Source organism: Gambusia affinis, linkage group LG21, assembly GCF_019740435.1.
Source record: "Gambusia affinis linkage group LG21, SWU_Gaff_1.0, whole genome shotgun sequence".
In the NCBI taxonomy this organism is placed as follows: Eukaryota; Metazoa; Chordata; class Actinopteri; order Cyprinodontiformes; family Poeciliidae; genus Gambusia; species Gambusia affinis.
Window position 1 is genome coordinate 214,323 of NC_057888.1, and position 18,178 is coordinate 232,500.

At 47.1% G+C, this 18,178-nt stretch overlaps 4 protein-coding genes across 17 annotated transcripts in view; 1 reads left to right on the top strand and 3 right to left on the bottom strand.

Annotated features, from left to right (window-relative positions):
- LOC122824374 (receptor-type tyrosine-protein phosphatase mu-like) overlaps positions 1-2,744 on the bottom strand; it is an 85,509-nt gene extending 82,765 nt beyond the window's left edge. For 5 of the 9 annotated variants that reach the window (XM_044104961.1, XM_044104963.1, XM_044104960.1 and 2 more), the window contains exon 1: positions 2,444-2,743. In XM_044104961.1, coding sequence (XP_043960896.1) covers positions 2,444-2,531 — 88 coding nt within the window. In that variant the 5' untranslated portion in view covers positions 2,532-2,743. Of the gene's footprint in view, positions 1-2,443 lie in introns of all 9 variants that reach the window. The other 4 variants (XM_044104957.1, XM_044104956.1, XM_044104955.1 and 1 more) reach the window with 1 other exon arrangement.
- Positions 2,745-4,199: 1,455 nt separating this feature from the next.
- Positions 4,200-8,726, bottom strand: LOC122824451 (leucine-rich repeat-containing protein 30-like). 2 transcript variants are annotated; one of them, XM_044105165.1, is made up of 8 exons: positions 7,568-8,726; positions 6,217-6,564; positions 5,979-6,110; positions 5,789-5,902; positions 5,561-5,695; positions 5,355-5,488; positions 5,163-5,268; positions 4,200-5,086 (listed from the first exon to the last, which is right to left on the bottom strand). In XM_044105165.1, exons 2-8 carry the CDS (start codon positions 6,364-6,366, stop codon positions 4,931-4,933), a joined length of 927 nt encoding a protein of 308 aa, XP_043961100.1. In that variant the 5' UTR covers positions 6,367-6,564; positions 7,568-8,726; the 3' UTR covers positions 4,200-4,930. The 2 variants fall into 2 exon arrangements, with proteins under 2 accessions (XP_043961100.1, XP_043961101.1); XM_044105166.1 differs by having other exon boundaries at positions 5,220-5,268; positions 7,568-8,721.
- A 3,024-nt stretch (positions 8,727-11,750) lies between these two features.
- The window catches only part of sycp2l (synaptonemal complex protein 2-like), a 32,519-nt gene continuing 26,091 nt past the window's right edge, over positions 11,751-18,178 (top strand). For 2 of the 5 annotated variants that reach the window (XM_044105053.1, XM_044105055.1), the window contains exon 1: positions 11,783-11,902. In XM_044105053.1, the coding sequence (XP_043960988.1) occupies positions 11,837-11,902 (66 nt within the window). In that variant the 5' untranslated portion in view covers positions 11,783-11,836. Of the gene's footprint in view, positions 11,903-18,178 lie in introns of all 5 variants that reach the window. The other 3 variants (XM_044105050.1, XM_044105054.1, XM_044105051.1) reach the window with 3 other exon arrangements.
- gcm2 (glial cells missing transcription factor 2) overlaps positions 16,264-18,178 on the bottom strand; it is a 9,847-nt gene continuing 7,932 nt past the window's right edge. Inside the window, exon 8 of the mRNA XM_044105115.1 lies at positions 16,264-17,747. Coding sequence (XP_043961050.1) covers positions 17,442-17,747 — 306 coding nt within the window. The 3' untranslated portion in view covers positions 16,264-17,441. The remainder of the gene's footprint in view (positions 17,748-18,178) is intronic.

The following is an 18,178-nucleotide window of genomic DNA, read 5'->3' on the forward strand; positions in this document are numbered from 1 at the left end:
CAGTGTGTTCATTGTGTGTTCAGTGTGTTCAGTGTGTTTAGTGTGTTTAGTGTGTGTTCATTGTGTGTTCAGTGTGTTTAGTGTGTGTTCATTGTGTGTTCAGTGTGTGTTCAGTGTGTTCAGTGTGTTCAGTGTGTTCAGTGTGTTCATTGTGTGTTCAGTGTGTTCAGTGTGTTTAGTGTGTGTTCATTGTGTGTTCAGTGTGTGTTCAGTGTGTTCAGTGTGTTTAGTGTGTTTAGTGTGTGTTCAGTGTGTGTTCAGTGTGTTCAGTGTGTTTAGTGTGTGTTTAGTGTGTTCAGTGTGTTGCTACGGTAACAGTCTTGCTCTAATTACATTCTCTCTGCTGGTTTTCAAGTTTTTTTTTTTTTTGAAGGAGCGTCTCTGGTTCTGATCCAGGATCATCCAGAACCAGATGTGGGTCGGTACTGAACCCGACCCGTTTCCCACTGAAACTCTAATTTCATCTAAAAGTTTCAGAGTTCTGGTATCTGCAGGCGGTTCTGGTCCAGTTCTGGTTCAGATTCCTGAAGGGAAAACCTGGAGCTCCACCAATCAGACAGAACCTCTATGCTCCACATTTCACTACCCAGAATGCACCTGGACAGAGCAGCTGCTGGCTCTGCTTTGGCCTCATCCAGCCCAGAGGACTCCAAAGCTCCTCACAGTCACCATGCAGTCTCACTCCAGGCTGCCGCGCTCCGGCGCCCCCTGCTGGGCCCTCTGACCCCACCAGCAGGCCAGGTGGTGAAGCGTCACAACCAGGGGAGGGCGGATCGAGAATCGAACCAGCAACCCGCCGACTGCCACTGTTGCATTGTCATCAGATGATGACACCAGGTCCGAATCAATCACTCAATCAATCAATCAATCAATCAATCAATCAATCAATCAATCAATCAATCTCTCTAACGGGTCATGAACCGCGGACCAGTGTGTGGACGACAGCCAAGGATCACCACAGACCCCTGACCCGACCCCTGACCCGACCCGACCCCTGACCCGACCCCTGACCCGACTCTGTTCCCAAACCCAAGTTAGAAACAAGAGATGTTCTCCATAACAAGTTTTTATTTCAACCCTCCCTTCTGGGAAACAAAGATCAACTAAATACAAGCTGAAGACAAGATGGTGGATTCCAACATGAACTATGGATCCCAGATTTTAGGGGGGGGGAATTATTTAATAAAAGAAATCCTTCTAAAATAAAAATGTGATTCATCATGAAATTGATATTTTTCAGAGCCAGGTCTGACCAGTATAAACCCAGTGAGAAACCAGTCTAAACCCAATCAGCTCCAGAACCGGCTCTGCTCTTTGTGCATGAAATGTTCTGATTCCTTAAACTTTATTGTAACTTATGTAATTTTAATTTTGTTTGTTTTTAGGTTTAACATCTGGATAAAGTGCTAGCGAGGAGAGCTAGCTTCTTTTAGCTAACTCCGCTACATTTCATGACACCATGTTCAGTCATCAGAACCGGCCTTGACCAACACTAGATACATAAAACCAGTTCAAAACCAGTTCAAGGCGTCCAGCTCCTGGTCCGTTCCAGTAGAATCGAGATTCTTCATCACTGCTGTAGAGCCTTCACAATCATCATCATCATCATCCTCATCAGAAGAGCCTGATGGAGCTGACCCCCCTCTTACTCCCCCCAGCAGATCCAGAGCTGTGATTGGCTGAGATGTGGAAGAGTCGTTATCATCTATTATTATTATTGTTGTTGTTGTTGTTGTTGTTATTATTATTATTATTATTATTAAATGCTGAGAGTAACCCTGCTCTTTGTTCTTCGTCATGGAAACGTTTCCATCTGACCCAGACCGGTACCAGACCCAAATTAGAAAACCAGAACCAACGCTGCCGATTTATGAAAATAAAATTAGATCAATGCAGCAAAACAGGAAGACCCAAACTCAACCAGACGGTTCTGATCCAGGTATTAGAGCGCAGGAGTTTCACCCTGAGAAGTCGGTTCTGATGGACCAATAGCTCTGAGCTCAGAACCTGGTTCTACTGGGTTCTACTGGTCACATAACCAACAGCTCAGCTGGTTCTGGTTCTGATTGATGATCAATGAATTCTGATTTAAGGAATAAAACCTGTTCTTGTTCTGACCCAAAGTTCTGCTGAGGAGGAGGGGAATGTGACCAGATCCGGAACCAGAACCGGAAGATCCCTGTCTGTTCCAACCTGGCGGTTCTTGCGGGGCTGCTTCTGAGACATGAACCGAACTAGAAGAGGAAACAAAGACTGCAGGATGTTCTGAGGGTCGCTGAGTTTCCAGAACCTCCGAACCGAACCGACGGGCAGAGTGGAGGAAGAGGAGGAGATTTTCCAGCTGGAAACTTGGATGCCAACACTCAGAGCTCCCCTGTTCCCTCCGCAGACCCCCCGGCCCCCACCAGGTACCGAACCGAACAGAACCGAACCGTGCTCTTACCTTGGAAGGTGTCGGCTCGCGCTCCCCGAACTCCCAGCAGAACCAGGAGGAGAACCGCGGGCAGCGGGAAACTTCCAGTCCGCTCCATGATCTGGGAAAACTCCGGAGAACTCCGAGCCTCCTCCTCTTCCTCCTCCTCCTCTTCCTCAGGGGTTCTGGACTTCCCTCGAGCTCCAACACGCGCTCACGCGCACACGGAGGGACTGCGGCGCGCGGCCAGGTGAGAGTTCAGACAGGTGAGTTCGGCTCTTTGATCCTCCGGCTTGTTTCTGCGCTCGAGACAGACGGAGAGCGCGAGACGCCGAGAGGGTGTACCGATGAGCTAGTGACGTCACGGGGGTCGAGAGACACTAAGAGAGAGAGAGGGAGAGGGAGGGGTTGGGGGGTCCAGGTTTTTAATTATTTTGTTGCTTCCGGTTAAAATCGGGAAACTTTTAACATTTATTTATTTCGTGATTTGTTGAATATACTTTGAGGTTCTGCTGCGGTTCCGTTTAGACCTGGAACCGCTAGAACCCCATGTTATTATCGCCATAAAGTTTATCAGAACCATTTCCTCCGGTTCGGCCTCTGTCAGCAGAACCAAGGTCTCATTGGTTCGGCCCGGTTCTGGCTGTTTACGGTGCGGGTTTCATATTTTTATCTGGTTTGATGAAAGCTGTGTTAAAATCTGTTACATCGGTATTGACCGGGTTCTGGTGTCATGACGTCATACCAGGTCAGATGTTCCGGATCAATCAGAGTTCTGGTGAACTTTTCGGTGTTTGTGAAGCCGAACCGGAGCGGCTGCTGCCCCCTGCTGGCTGCTGTACGTCACTGCCCGTGTCTCCGGCTCTGAACTGAAGTATCCGGTGGCCAGACAGAACGTTCTTGTATGAGGACCAGTTCTCTTTTAAAACTAGACCTGATCATGTTAGTAAATATGTTTCCGGTTCCTTTAACTTGATTTGGAAGTTTAAACCAGAAGCACAACTGGAATAAAAAGAAGAAATTGGATTTATAACTCAATAAATTGTGACACAAAAGAGAAAAACTGGTTATTTTGGTCTTCACTTGTTCTTTAACCATGAGAATAAAACAGTTCCTGCTGCGTCTCTACCGCCACCAGCAGGTCAGACATGGAGGTACTGCAGCACAATCATGATTCAAATCAAGTTTGTTTTATTAAATGAGTTTTAAAATCAGAACAACATTAACAAAAGTGCGACCTTATGCCAATTAATTAATGTTTTCTGTCAAAAAGAGAAAAATGTAAATAATGTAAATACATTAAATGATGTGCATTGATTTTAGACAGAAGCTCCATAACACAACTCAAACAGTAATTAAAGGTCAGACAGTGGAGACAGTAGAAAGCTACAAATATCTTGGGATAATTTTGGAAAATAAGTTAAAATGTACCTGCCATTCAGACAACCTGCAAAAAAGAGCCAGTAAAGATTGTTCTAAGAAAGCTTGCAAAATTTCAGGTTGATAAGTCAAAGATGGGACTGCACAGTGGCGCAGTTGGTAGAGCTGTTGCCTTGCAGCAAGAAGGTCCTGGGTTCGATTCCCGGCCCGGGGTCTTTCTGCATGGAGTTTGCATGTTCTCCCTGTGCATGGTGGGTTCTCTCCGGGTTCTCCGGCTTCCTCCCACAGTCCAAAAACATGACTGTCAGGTTAATTGGTCTCTCTAAATTCTCCCTAGGTGTGTGTGAGTGGTTGTGTGTCCTGTCTATTTTCTGTGTTGCCCTGTGACAGACTGGCGACCTGTCCAGGGTGACCCTGTGACCCCGCCTCTCGCCTGGAACATAGCTGGAGAGGAACCAGCAACCCTCCTGACCCCATTAGGGACAAGGGTGAAAAGGAAATGGTTGGATGGATGGATGGAAGACAAAGATTATCCTAATTTCTAGATAATATATTGATGTTTATTCTCCTCTGTTTATTTGGAAATCTTAGTATTCAGCACAGTAATAAATAGTAATAAGGTCTTAGGAGTTGAACAATGCTCACTTACAGAACTTATTAAAAACACCCTCAGGAAAACTAAAGCCATCCATGTTGACGTCTCTCAGCCGTTACATTCTGAGTTCATTTTCTGCCTTCTGGACTCGGGCCCAGACTCTCCATATGGAGAGTAACAGTATCAGTATCAGTATCAGTAACAGTGACAGTGACAGTATCAGTAAAAGTGTCAGCCCATTGGTCAAGAGGTTCTGGGATGATTCTGTTTTCGTTGTGGTCGTTCCAAATGAAGAACGTCGGCAAGAGCAACAAGAAGATGGCTGCTGAGTCCGTCTCTCCATCCCATAATGAAATAAAATGCCTCTGAAGTAGTTTTGCCCACTTCACCTGTCCCTCAGGTGGGTGAAAACTCTGCCTACAAGATAGAAGTAGGTCTGAAATTCTGGTTCTTCCAAAATTCTTCATCATGATTTCAGAAGACTTCGCTGCCATCCTCAAGAGGGTACTGACTCTGCCCTCAGGTTTCAGAGGCTCCGCCCCCTATTCACCACCTGATCTCAGGTAATTGAAGAGCGCCTCCAGTCCTCCCTCCATCACCTCCTTCAGGGGCTTCATCAGCGGGTTGTGGACGATGTGAAGACCTTTATCCAGAGGATGGCAGGCCAGCTTCTCCAGGCGGGACAGATGGTGCATCTCCTGGACACACAGCCAACACTATTATTATTATTATTATTATTATTATTATTATTATTATTATTATTAGTATTATCACCTTTATCTTCATCATTATTACCACCATCATCCTCATCAGTGTGCTTTGGTTGCTCACCTCAGGAAGGTCTCTGATGTGGTTAAAGTCCAGGTTGAGCAGCTCCAGCCTGAGGGAAATCAGGAGAGCGCCATCAGGTGGAGAAGTTCTCCACAGCTGAATGTCCTGTGGCACCAAGTATTCAGGTGGAGTTACCTGGTGAGGAAGCAGAGGCCTCTGGGCAGAGAGTGGAGGTGGTTTCCCTCCATGATGAGGATCTTGAGCTCCAGCAGAGCCTGGATGTTCTCAGCCACGTTCTCCAGACGATTAGAGGACAGATCCAGGAAGACCTGCAGGAGGACAGGGGGACAGCAGGTCACCTGCAGGCTGCATGGTCTGCTTTCTGGCTGGTGGACACCTACCAGGGACTTCATGCTGTAGATGCAGCCTGGCAGATGAGCTATGAGGTTGTGGCTGAGGTTGAGCTTCCTGAGTCTGGTCAGGTTGGAGAGAGAAGCTGGCAACGAGGAGAGCTGGTTGTTGGCCAGACTCAGGACCTGAAGCGGAAATAGAGGAGATCAGAGGATGAGCTCTGGAGGGGGCGCTGCACAGCTGTGGACCTGAGACGAGGCGTAGCAAGGGAAGCGTACCTCCAGCTGTGTGCAGGCCCCCAGCTCCTCAGGAACCTCCGTCAGTCTGTTTATGTAGACGAACAGAACCCGGAGTCTCCTCAGCTGGCCGATCTCTGGCGGCAGGCTGCTGAGCTGCAGACGGCACAGCGTCAGGTCCGGTTCTGACCGAAGCATGCTGCAGGAGGTGGAGGGTTGTGACGGGGCTCACCTGGTTCCCCCACAGGTTGAGGACCAGCAGGTTGGACAGCAGGCCCAGCTGAGGAGGCAGCGCCTTCAGATTGTTGAGGGACAGGTTCAGCTTCTCCAGCTCCAGCAGCTCCCACAGCTCCCCCGGAGCGTCCTGGCGGAGCAGCAACATGCACCACTTTTATTTCAATAACACCTGCTCCACCTTTGTCTCAGGTAGCGTCGTCGTTGCCTCCCTCCAGTAGGGGGCGCTGCTGTACCTTGAGTCCACGGCGGGCCAGGCTCAGGACGTTGTGTCCAGACTGCTTGGTGAATCTTCTGATTTTGTCGGCAGACGTCAGGCTATCCTCTCTGCCCGGACTCCGCCTTTTCTCCTCCTTCACCTCCTCCCTGCACACTCTTCCTCCCATCTCCTCCTCTTCCTCTCTAGACAGATGTCTACAGCTGGAGCCGGGTTGATCTCACTCCTGCGCCATCGCTGATGTCGTTCTGCTGCTAGTGTCCAGCTGGTTCTTCTGTGTAGAAGGACAGATGTTCCTCGGCTCCGTTTGGTGTTAAATACTGATCGGGTCGCGATCATGGGAGACTCCACGTTGACCCCGATGACCCTGAAAATGTCATTGTACGAGATCTGTATCAGACAATGCTGTTAGATAATTATCGGTTGTGTTTCTTTTCCTCAGAGTGGCATCAACACGGCGCAAAGCAGCCGCTTATTCTGAGGCTCCTCAGATTGGTGATGCTGTCTGTAGAGTTTCTTCCTCTGTTTGTGCCGTCAGACTTCAGCTGATGCCCACAGCAGCTTGGCTCCAAAAATGATTTAAACTGCTTTAGACTCTTCATGTCTAGAGGAGCGGACATGACGCTGTTGAAAAAGACTTTTGCCAAACTAGAAAGATTTTTCATCAATAGAGGAGAATAAGAATAATCCAGGGTTTATTCTTATGGGATTCTTCTCAAATAAAACTGATTCCATTAAAAATTTAATTCAGTTTTCTTGTTTGTTCTTCAGATTTCTGACACTATAGACTCTGTATCTAAACCTGTTTGGATGGAGCTGGTGTTTGATCTGAAGTTTCTTCCTGATGAAAGCAAAGAATCACCAGGAAACCATGACAGTTGATCATTTTACAGTTATGAATCAAAGATGACGCCAAATGGGATTTTAGCCTTGATTTAAAGGAATTTGATATTTCAGCAGTTTTCTGGAAGATTTTTTTTCCAGATTATTAGTTTACATGTTTCTGTAATAACTTGTAGTTCTGCTAACCGCCTTTCAACACTTAGAAAATATGTAACCAGTTAAAATAATAACCAGAACCTGAGTGTGTTGTTCGATAACTGGTACTGGATCAGATTAATGTAATCTGTGTGGATCGCAGCAGCCAGTGGAGCACTGGACCTGTCATCATGAACAGAACCGGTTCTAACGGGACCGCTACAGCTGTGAGCCAGTGGGAGTCTGGCTCCCCTGGTGGTGAACTGATGTTCTTCAGGTCTTCGGTTCTGAGACGAACCGGGTTAAGGTTCTCAATCAGAACCTTAACCCGCCTGGTACCCAAAGGCTCTTCCTGGCACTTTAAGACCCAAACATTCATGAAAGTTTCCTACCTGACGACCCAAAACGCCTCAAAGCCACCAGGAGAAACCGAGGAATCGCTGAGAGCCGACCTCAGTGTTTACCAGGAGAAGGACTTCTATTTCAGGAGCACCCACACACACACACACACACACACACACACACACACACACACGCACACACACACACACACACACACACACACACACACACACACACACACACAGCTGCTGCTGTCCGTCAGCCAACTGCTTAGAACTTCGGTTTCACTGACGCCACACTGCATCCGTCCGTCCGGTTTGGCGGTACCAGGTCCAGTAGTGACCCATTAAAGGTCTGGTCATCTCTGTCCTGGTACCAAATTCCAGCTCATTCTGTGTTTTCCGGGCCATCACCTCTCCAGAACCAGAACCAGGTGGATCTGGTTTCTGGTTCTCCTCCTGGTCAGAGGAACCAACCCTCCTGACCCAGAACACTTTGTTAGTTTAGTTAACACGTTGCCAAAGGTTCTGGGTGGCCTGTTAGACCCACTAGAATCTAAATTGGAACCAATTTTTTTCTGTTGAAACAGCTGAACACTTCCTGTTGTTAGGGGGCGTGGCCTACGTGACGTCATCGTTTGGCCATTGGATACTGCAGGGCACCCGATGGTGACCAATCACTGAAGGTTTGGTGCCTCTGTGAGTTTTGGTGCAGGAGAGATAAAAGTTTTGTGTTTCATGACGTGTAGGAGAACTTTGACCCTGGGAATCCCCTTCAAAACGCATGAAAACTTTTAATATTAATAGAGTTTTTGTGCGTCTCGGGGAGACACCAGGTTTCATCCTTCTACCATGAAGTAAGGTCAATGTTGAGGGTGTGTCGAAAGTAGACAGGTGGCGCTGTTGAGCCGTTTATTGTGCGGAATGTTCTCATAGTCCTGACAAGTTTGGGGAGTTTTTGAATATGATAAGGCCCCCAAAAAACTAATTCACTTGGTGGAACTGGACTCGAGCTGGAACGTCCTGCAGGACGCTGCAGTGGCCGGACTGGGCAGCTCTCTGTCCAAACTGGAAACGTTCAGGTAAAATATCAGTTCAGCTCTCCAGAACCCGGCTGAGGTTGTTTCTGTATTTCTCTAAATATAATTGACGGATTTCCTACGTCTGTTTTTGATCTGAGATCAAAATACAAGTAAAAGAAGATCAGAGGGAGCTGTGTGTGTGTGTGTGTGTGTGTGTGTGTGTGCGTGTGTGTGTGTGTGTGTGTGTGTGTGTGTGTGTGTGTGTGTGTGTGTGTGTGTGTGTGTGTGTGTGTGTGTGTGTGTGTGCGTGTGTGTGCGCGCGCGTGTGTGTGTGTGTGTGTGTGTGTGTGTGTGTGTGTGTGTGTGTGTGCTGATTCTTTCCATTGTTGTGAAGGAAGCAGACGGGAGCAGTTCTCTGTCTGGTATGGAGGAATTTTACTGCCATAATTCCACAGCACACATCTGAAAGCAGGATTTCATGTCTTTTTTCTCAAAACTTGCAATGCTTGAAGTCCGAACTTCTGCTCTCTTTCAAATATTCACTTTGCTTTCTCAAACCTTTCTCCTCGTGCTCAATACTTGCCACACAGGCTCACCCACAAGAAGGAAACAAACGCACCCAGTTTAACACTTGCATTCAATTGGCTGAGAGGTTACGAGGCAACAGTACTTTTCTGTTCCAAGTGCGAGCAGAAAATGTTTCTTAAGCGAGCAGAGAGAGAAGTTTTGAGTACAAGGAGAAAGGTTTGAGAAAGCAGAGTGAATATTTGAAGGGAGCAGAAGCTTGGAGTTCAAGTGAAGTCCTGCTTTCAGACTGAGGCTGTGTGCTGTGGAGTTATGGCAGTGAAATTCCTCCATAAGTCCGGACCGTTAAAGAAGAACAGAGCGCGTCTGTGCTGGACCAACAGTTCCTACACATCTCCACTGGGGGGCAGCAATCTCGCAGCAGATGGAAACTGCAGATCAGCAGAAACTAGATGCTGATGCCTCTTTTGACCTCCTTCATGTTTTCATTAATATTATCTAGTCGTAATCTGAGCTGCTGACATTCTACTGGGAACAATTATGACAATAATAATGTTCTACTCAAAAGGCAAAAATACAGAAAACCTAAAACAGATTCAGAAATAAAATTACATTTAAAACAACCCAACATTATAAATAATCACAGTTACATTAAAAACCCGGAAAGTTTTTAATTAAAACAGGAAAATCCCAAAATGCCCAAATTACAGCTGTACAAAAGTATTCATATCCCTTAAACGTTTCCATATTTTGCTACATTATAACCAAACAAATTTTATTGTCCATCCATCCATTTTCTGAACACCCTTCGTCCCTAATGGGGTCGGGAGGGTTGCTGGTGCCAATCCCCAGCTGCGTCCCGGGCGAGAGGCGGGGTCACCCTGGACAGGTCGCCAGTCTGTCGCAGCATATTTTATTGTGAAAGAACAAAAATGTTTTCCAACCAGGAAGTAAAAAATGATTCAAAACATTTTCACAAATAAAAAGTTTAGTTTATTTCTGATCTGGCCAAAGTTCCTCCTGTTTGAGTCCAACATGGCTTCTGGCTAACGGCTAACTGCTAACGGGACTTCTGATAGTTGCCCTGTGGACAGGTTGCTGGTAGTTGCAGGTTGCAACTACTGGCAATGATGGTTGCCGGAGACCAAGTGATGGAGATCATTTGGTCTCAATCTTGGCTGATCTCTGATCAGAGCTCTCCTTGTTCAGCCTGGAGGTTCAGCTGGGCTTTGACTAGGCCGTGTCTTGGTTCCATTGGGCCAGACTCTGGGTTCTGATTGGACGGTGACGTGTCCAATCAGCTTGCTGTAAACTCCCTGAGCTCCTCCATGATGCCTTCTCTCAAACTCTGAGCCGTCACAAAGCAGCTGGACCAACACTGAGATTAGATTAGATTAGATTAGACTAGATTAGATTAAATTAGACTAGATTAGATTAGATTAGACTAGATTACATTAGATTAGATTAGATTAGACTAGATTAGATTAGATTAGATTAGATTAGATTAGATTAGATTAGACTAGATTAGATTAGATTAGATTAGATTAGATTAGATTAGATTAGATTAGACTAGATTACATTAGATTAGATTAGACTAGATTAGATTAGATTAGACTAGATTAGATTAGATTAGATTAGATTAGATTAGATTAGACTAGATTAGATTAGATTAGATTAGATTAGATTAGATTAGATTAGACTAGATTACATTAGATTAGATTAGATTAGATTAGATTAGATTAGATTAGATTAGATTAGATTAGATTAGACTAGATTAGATTAGATTAGATTAGATTAGACTAGATTAGATTAGATTAGACTAGATTAGATTAGATTAGATTAGATTAGACTGGATTACATCTGGACTCTAATTAGCAACCATCAGGCGACTTCTGAAGGCATCTGGATGACATCAGAGAAATTTGGGTTGAATACTTTTGCACACCGCACTTTTCAGTTTTATATTTGTAAATGTTTGGATCATTTTTTTCTAGAATCAGTTCCTGTTTTCAGACTGCAGGGGGAGCTACAGGCCTGTTATTATAATGATCAATAACCAGCCAATCAGCTTCATGACGAGACAAAATGTTAGAAATAAAATGTTTAGTAAAAACATGTCAGGCCTGAAGACGGAGAAACTCTGAGATCTGAGGAATAACAGTCGCTGATGCAGCACCGTGTGTGTGTGTGTGTGTGTGTGTGTGTGCGGGTGCGTGTGTGTGTGTGTGTGTGTGTGCGTGTGTGTGTGTGTGTGCGTGTGTGTGTGTGTGCGTGTGTGTGCGTGTGTGTGTGTGTGCGTGTGCGTGTGTGTGTGTGTGTGGGTGAGGAGGATGAAGATGAAGAGGCGGAGTGTTCCTGAGTGTCTGAGTGATTTTTCTTGATGTTAAGTCAGGGAGCAGCTGCTGTTCTCCTCTCTGCTCCTCCATTATTGCCCTTCTTTCATCTCCACCCGGAGCGGGGGGGTAGGGGGGGTATCAGACCCGGTTCTGGACCAAACGAGGCAGAATCAAGTTCTGTAGCTGAAGGAAGAGGAGGATGAAGGTGAGGAGAGGAGCCAACCCCCCCACCTCCCCCTCCAGGCCACCTGCTCTCTTCCTCCTCTTCCTCCTCTTCCTCTTCTCAACAAACTGAAGCTTAAAATAAAACATTCTGTTTTTTCAGAACTTGTCCCAAATAAAACCAGAACCGGACCAGAACCGGACCGCTCTGGCCGTCTGGACCAGAACTCTGTCCTCCAGCTCCGGTCCAAACATGGCGGACAGCAGCTGTGTTTATGTTGGTGCCGCAGAGCATGATGGGAAGAGGAGAAAGTGTCGCTCCGTGTGTTTACAGCCAACAGGTGAGGACAGGTGAGCCCCGCCCCCAAGCTACTGTTTGGACCGGACTCTGGTTCTGTTCAGCTTCTGACGCCTCGTTAACTCCAGGAACAACCAGAACCGGGCCGAACCGGACCGGCATCTGATGCTGGACAGAACCAGAACCAGCAGTAGGCTCACGCTTGTTGGTTTGGATCACCATTAGTTGTTGTTATGGCAACAAAATTAATATTTAATACAATGATTAGAATAGTCTGGTTCTGGTTCTGGTCCAGGTTCTGGCTCTGACTCTCTGACCCAGTAGCGGTTCTGAAGGTAAGTTCTGCTGGTCTTCATGGATCGTACTGAGCATGCTCAGAAGTCTGTCAGGTCCAGCTGTCCTCAGGCGGTTCTGATCCGGTGTCAGAACTTCCCACTCCGGTTCTGATCATGCGACCCGGCATAGCTGACATTCCTGCTCCGGATCAGCGCCGGCCGGGAAACAGATCCATCATTCTGACGGGTCCAACACCTGGAGAGGAGCAGCTGGGCCGGAACCAGAACCAGAACCTGGTCCAGTAAAACACAGAGACCCACAGCCTGGTTCTGATGAGAACCATCCAGCCAGAGGCCAGGCAGGACTTTATTCTGACCTGTCAGGTTCTGACCCGGTTTCTGTGACTGTGACCCGGCTGTAACCCCGGCTCAGTGTGACTCAGGTTCTGGTCCAGTGACCCGGCTGGCAGATTATCTGTGTCGGGTCCAGACTTGTTCTGTCAGTCCGGTTCTGACGCTTCAAAGATAAAAGTCAACGTAAACCGACTTCATTCTTCAGCACTCAACCAGAACCAGAACCGCAGCGGAGGAGCTGCTGCCGGCCCGGCCCGGTTCTGAAACACACGGACGGACCGGGCCGGGACACATATGTATTCTGGTTGTGGTTCTGGTCCTGTTTCCCTCCGGGCCCGGCCTGCGGGCGGCTGTAGTTTACATTAGCGTCGGCAGCGTAGCGGCGCGGCTCCTCCATTTGGCCGGATTGTTTTGAAGACACTTCAAAGCTACCAGCAGCCGTCGCTGCGGTTGCTGCGGCGCTGCGGTTGCTGCAGCTGGCGGGCGGCCAGGACGCGCTCAGCCTACGTGACGATTCTGCGAGTTCTGACAGTGTGACGATGTGAAGATAAGAGGAGATAACAACAGACGCTGAGGATGGACGGATGAAGACAAGAGATAGAGGCTGAACAAAGATCTGAAGGCGGCAGCTACCCCTGGTTTCAATAAACAGCAGAGGTCAGAGGTCAGGAGACTCTTCCCAGCATGCATTGTGTTTCCTCTGGAAGAACTGAAAATGTCTGACATGCAGCAGGTTCTTCATAAAACTTCAATATCTGACCTCGTTCTGACTTCACAGACTGGCGGAGCGTTCGTCGGCCCGTGTGTCGCGGCGCCTCCTGCAGGAATGTTGCTCAAATGGCAACGACCCAAAATAGTTGCCTGCTGTAGTTGCCCTGGTCTGTGTTGATCCTCACGACAACGCTGGGGTCAGAACCACAGAATGTTTTGTGTTGCTCTAAATGTGGATCTCACAGGATATTTTGTTGTTCCAAACCTGCATTTCGTTGCTGTACAAGAGCAACTCAGGTTGCTGTGAACAGCAATAATGGTCTACACAATAATGGTTGAAAACCAGGACGGTTCAATGGAAACAATGTTTTCAGTCCTGATTTTCTACTAAGCCTCCCAGTGAACATCCAACACAACGTGTTTGTGTCACTTAGTCAACCTTGTTGCTCCTGCAGTTGACCTCAGCAAGGGCAACTACCCTGTTGCCTCTCACAATAAGAGCTCAAACATCAGAGTGGTGAGACGTGAGTCAGATCCGCCCGGGCTTTAGATGAACCTTTACGGAGTTCCTCCTCAGCGTCTCCAGCTGCCGACTTCTTATCAGAGTTTGAGTCACAAAAAGATGCTGATTTTCCAGAGAGCTGCAAACTTCATCCGGCCCGATGCTATCGGCGCCGATAGCGATCAGAGTGGCTGTCATGCTTCTTTAAGAAGACAGTACATTTCTGCCACTGTGATAAGAACTTCTCACGATACCAAGAGGATCCCTGCTGGCAGCATGAGGAACGCCGTGAGGAACGCCGTGAGGAACGCCGTGAGGAACGCCGCGAGGAACGCCGTGAGGAACGCCGTGAGGAACGCCGTGAGGAACGCCGTGAGGAACGCCGTGAGGAACGCCGTGAGGAACGCCAGATCATTGGCTTCAGGTTCCTGGTTATTGACGCACTTTGATTGATTCCTTCAGCTGTTTATCTGGTTTCCTTTATTGGCTTTGAAGTTGATATGATTTCACTTCTGTTAGCAGCAGCGACATGTTGATAGGGGCCGGCCTCCATCCCTCCACCCCTCCACCCCTCCATCCCTCCACCTGCTGCTTCACTCTGAGGGAATCCATCCATCCAGGTACAAACCTAGATTCTCTGTTCAACACCCCAGACTGTTGTTGCCATGCCAACTGGACCTCCAGCTGACCGAACTGTTTATGTCCCGGTTTGTTTCTCTTCACTTCAGTTGCTGTAAACATGAAGATGTTTTCCTGAAATGTTTCAGATTCCATCACATCAAGATCTGACTTTCATCTCTGAGTCTCCAGCAGGAAGTGTCTGCTGCAGCTCAACTTCCTGCTGCAGCAGCGACCTTTGTGCTGCAACTAACCCTACTGTCACAAATGGTGTTTTGTTCGTTTTATTCCTCCTGAAGTTGTTCAGAAACCTGCTCAGTCAGAATGTTGCTGCTGCTCGTCTTCCAGGTCAACATTCGCCTGGTTGAATACGTCTGAGCCAAACACAAACCCCCAAAAGCCCCAGTGGCTCAAACCCCCGACCCCCATCAACACCTCTGACCCCAAGCTGAGCCCACGCCGCTAACGGTCAGAGCTTCACCCTGCATCCAGTCACTCACCGTCTGATGGTGGACAGCTACTGGACAGTGGCCAGGGTGTTTCTAAGTGGAGCGGGAATCGAACCAGCAACCTTCAGATTGAGGGACAAAGTTCCTTCAGGGCAGGTAGCTGAACATGGAGAGACAGGAAGGATGAAGAAGCTTCCCAAAGCGACAGGAAGAGGTTTGTTGATCCACAGGAAGTTGGTAAATGTTTAGAGTAGCTACTAAAATGGTGGCTCACTGTTGTGCTGCAAATTTGTGCTGCATTTATGTAATAATACAAGAAACAGATAAACTTGTTTGTGTTTATTGTGTTCAGAAGATGATGAATCATAAAGCAGCTGAACTAAAGCTGAAGATCAACAGGAAAGAGACAACATGTAGTAACACTACTACTAATAACATAATAATAATAATAATTATTATTATTATTATAATTATAATAATAATAATAATTATAATAATAATAATAATAATAATTATTATTATTATTATTATTATTATTATAATTATAATAATAATTATTATTATTATTATTTATTATTATATATAATAATTATTATTATTATAATTATTGTATAATTATAATTATTATAAGTATAATAATAATAACAATAATAATAATAATTATAATAATAATTATAATAATTGGCTGCTGTGTTTCCTCAGCAGCCAATCAGATGACAACATTCCCTCTGCAGGAGATCTGATTCCAGATCAGCCGGATCATCCAACATCCATCCATCTTTATCACTAATAAGAACCAGAACTTTTCTGTGTTGGTTCTGTTATGACCCGGCTGATCCAGATCTCAATCTGGTTCTGGTTCTGGTCTGAATCTGGTGATTTTTCTTCAGAACCTTCCTGATGTTTTCACTCCTCTTAGTTTTTAGCTAAACTCCAAACTTCAGATTCTGCTGGTAAACCAGAAAGCGGGTCAGAACCAAAAGTAATAGTTAGGTTCTGAACAGATCCAAAAGGATCCAGGAGAACTAGATCTGAAGATGTTACAGAACCAGAACCAGAACTGTTCTGCTTCACCTGTGATAGAAACGTAAAGAGCTTTTGTTCTGGTCCCGATCCGCTCCGGTTCCTGAACTTTGGGCCCAGCTAGTTCTGTAGAACCGCATGAAGTGAGCTGAGGAAGAGGAGGAGGAGGAAGAGCGGGCGGGTTTAGAGGTTCAGTCTGAGGACAGAGCCGGTTCTGTTCCCACACGTTTCTGTCAAAACAACATTTATTACTCACCCCGACCGGAACCGGCCCGTGTCCAAACACCGCCGCTTTGATCACCGCTGCAGGCTGCTCAACCTGAGGCGCCGGGCCCAGACGGGTCCGGCAGAGCCGGCCGGGCCAACAAGAACAAGAAACAGGAAACATTTCAGATCAGAACCCTTAAAGTTCCTGTGAGGTTTGGTAGAACCCGGCCAGTTCTGCTGAAGGAAAGTAAGCCCGACCCAAAAATGTCAGAACCTTTTTATTCTTCATCAGCTGAAATGTGGGACAGACCATCAGAACCAAAACCGGACCTTATAAACTCAACTGGGTCACCTGGTTCTGGGTTGGTTTTATGCTCAACAGAACAAAACTGCTTGTTCTGTGGAACTCTGAGTCCAATTTCATCAACCAGAACCAAACCAGAACCTGGCCAGAACCAAGCAGGCCAACAGATGGTTCCCTGCTGGTTCTGTGGACCAGCAGCCCGACCAGAACATTTCCACAAGAGAGTTAGTTTCACATCACACAGTTTGAAACTAAAAATCTATTATCAGGCTAAATATTTAAAGTTATCTTGAATTTAATGTTTAGTTGCAAACTTGTAGCTTGAGGCTAACGGTTTAGTTAGCATGTCTAACCCCAACCTACACATTTAGCCTGGAGCTAAACATTTATTTAACAAGCCAACTATTTACTTTGAGGCTAAAAATATGCAGATTAGTTTAATGTTTGTTTAGCTAAGATGCACATTTAGCTGAATCTTAGATTTATATTCAGCTTGGAGATAAAAGTTCAGTTGTCCAAAACTAAACATTTAGCTTCAAACTTTATAAATGGATGACAGGGTGAAAATGTGACTGGATGATGACGATCCGGTAGGCCGAATAAAACCGATTGCTGGCTGGGTAACGGCTGCAACACGCAGGCGGAACCAGAACCTTCTGGGTTCTTCCAGAACAACAAAACTGTCTCCACCATTGTTCAGGAACCCGGCAGGCGTAGCAACGCCACCAGAGGACAGCAGCTGATGGGTGGAGCTGCCTCAGACCGAGGGGTCAGAACCCGGTCGGGGTCTGGTCAGAACCTGGTCAGGACCAGGTGGGAACCCAGTCCGTGTTGGACATCAGTGACAGAATTGGGATGATAAGCAGATCATTCGTAGAAAACAACAGTTACTAACGCCTTCAGAACCGACCCGAGCAGAACTGCAGAACCATCTACAGGACCGAAGCCGGATCCTAGAGGTCCTGTGGACGGATTGGGCCGGTCTGGACAGAACCTACAGATCAAATAACAAGATTCATCTGATGGCTCTGGTTTGTCCTCTGAAGGTTTGGTGATTCGGGTCAGAACCTGAACCCTTCCTCCATCTGGAAGTCTGGTTTTTCAGTTTCAGTTGCCATGGCAGCAGAGTCGGTGCTGAGTCAGTAGTCGTCATAGCGATAGGCATTGGGGTAGGCGTAGTGGTAGTCGTAGGGGTCTAGCCGCTCCGTCTTGGTCTGCAGAGGTTCGGGAGGAAATGACAGAGACTTGATGACTCCGCCGGACTCCTCGGTCACCTTGACCTCAGTGGAGTATGAGGACGGAGACGCGTCTTCCAGCAGGGACGAGCAGCCGGGCAGACCGGCGGCTTTGGCAGGCTGGTAGGACGGCAGGCCGGCCGACGGTTTGGGACAGGACTGGTAGGGAGGCAGTGCCCCCGGAGGCTTGGGACAGGGCTGGTAGGACACCTGGAGAGGACAAGGAGACAGGCACCCTCATCGTCACTGCCACCACAAACACCACGCTTTCTCTGTCACACACACTCAGTGTACACTGATAACATACATCCATTTACTGCTAACACTGAGGCTGCGTTAGGACATGTCCAACCGGCTTCAGGACACTCTGAGTTAGGACTTTAATGTGACCCTGAGAGACCTGAGCAAGCAAGCTTCAAAGAACCAGAACTATCTGAACCAAAGAAGTCCAGCGGCGGTTAGAAGACCCTGCTGGAAGGCCCTCTACCTTTAGGTCGAGGCTTCAGCCATCCTTCATGGCACAGCTGGACTGACAGAGTCCTGAAGTCCTCGCATCCATGGTGGACCGAGCCACCAGAGGAGCCACCTCACAACCACTGCAGCCTTCTACCCTGAGGAGGACTTTGCATGAAAGTATTTCC

Bases quoted from the DNA above. Each gene is read 5' to 3' on its own strand.
- LOC122824451 (XM_044105165.1), bottom strand. From the start codon at position 6,366: ATGGGAGGAAGAGTGTGCAGGGAGGAGGTGAAGGAGGAGAAAAGGCGG. The intron at 6,111-6,216 runs GTACAGCAGCGC...CTGCTCCGCCAG, and splicing joins TGGCCCGCCGTGGACTCAAG to GACGCTCCGGGGGAGCTGTG. The intron at 5,269-5,354 runs GTAACTCCACCT...GATTTCCCTCAG, and splicing joins GGCCTCTGCTTCCTCACCAG to GCTGGAGCTGCTCAACCTGG.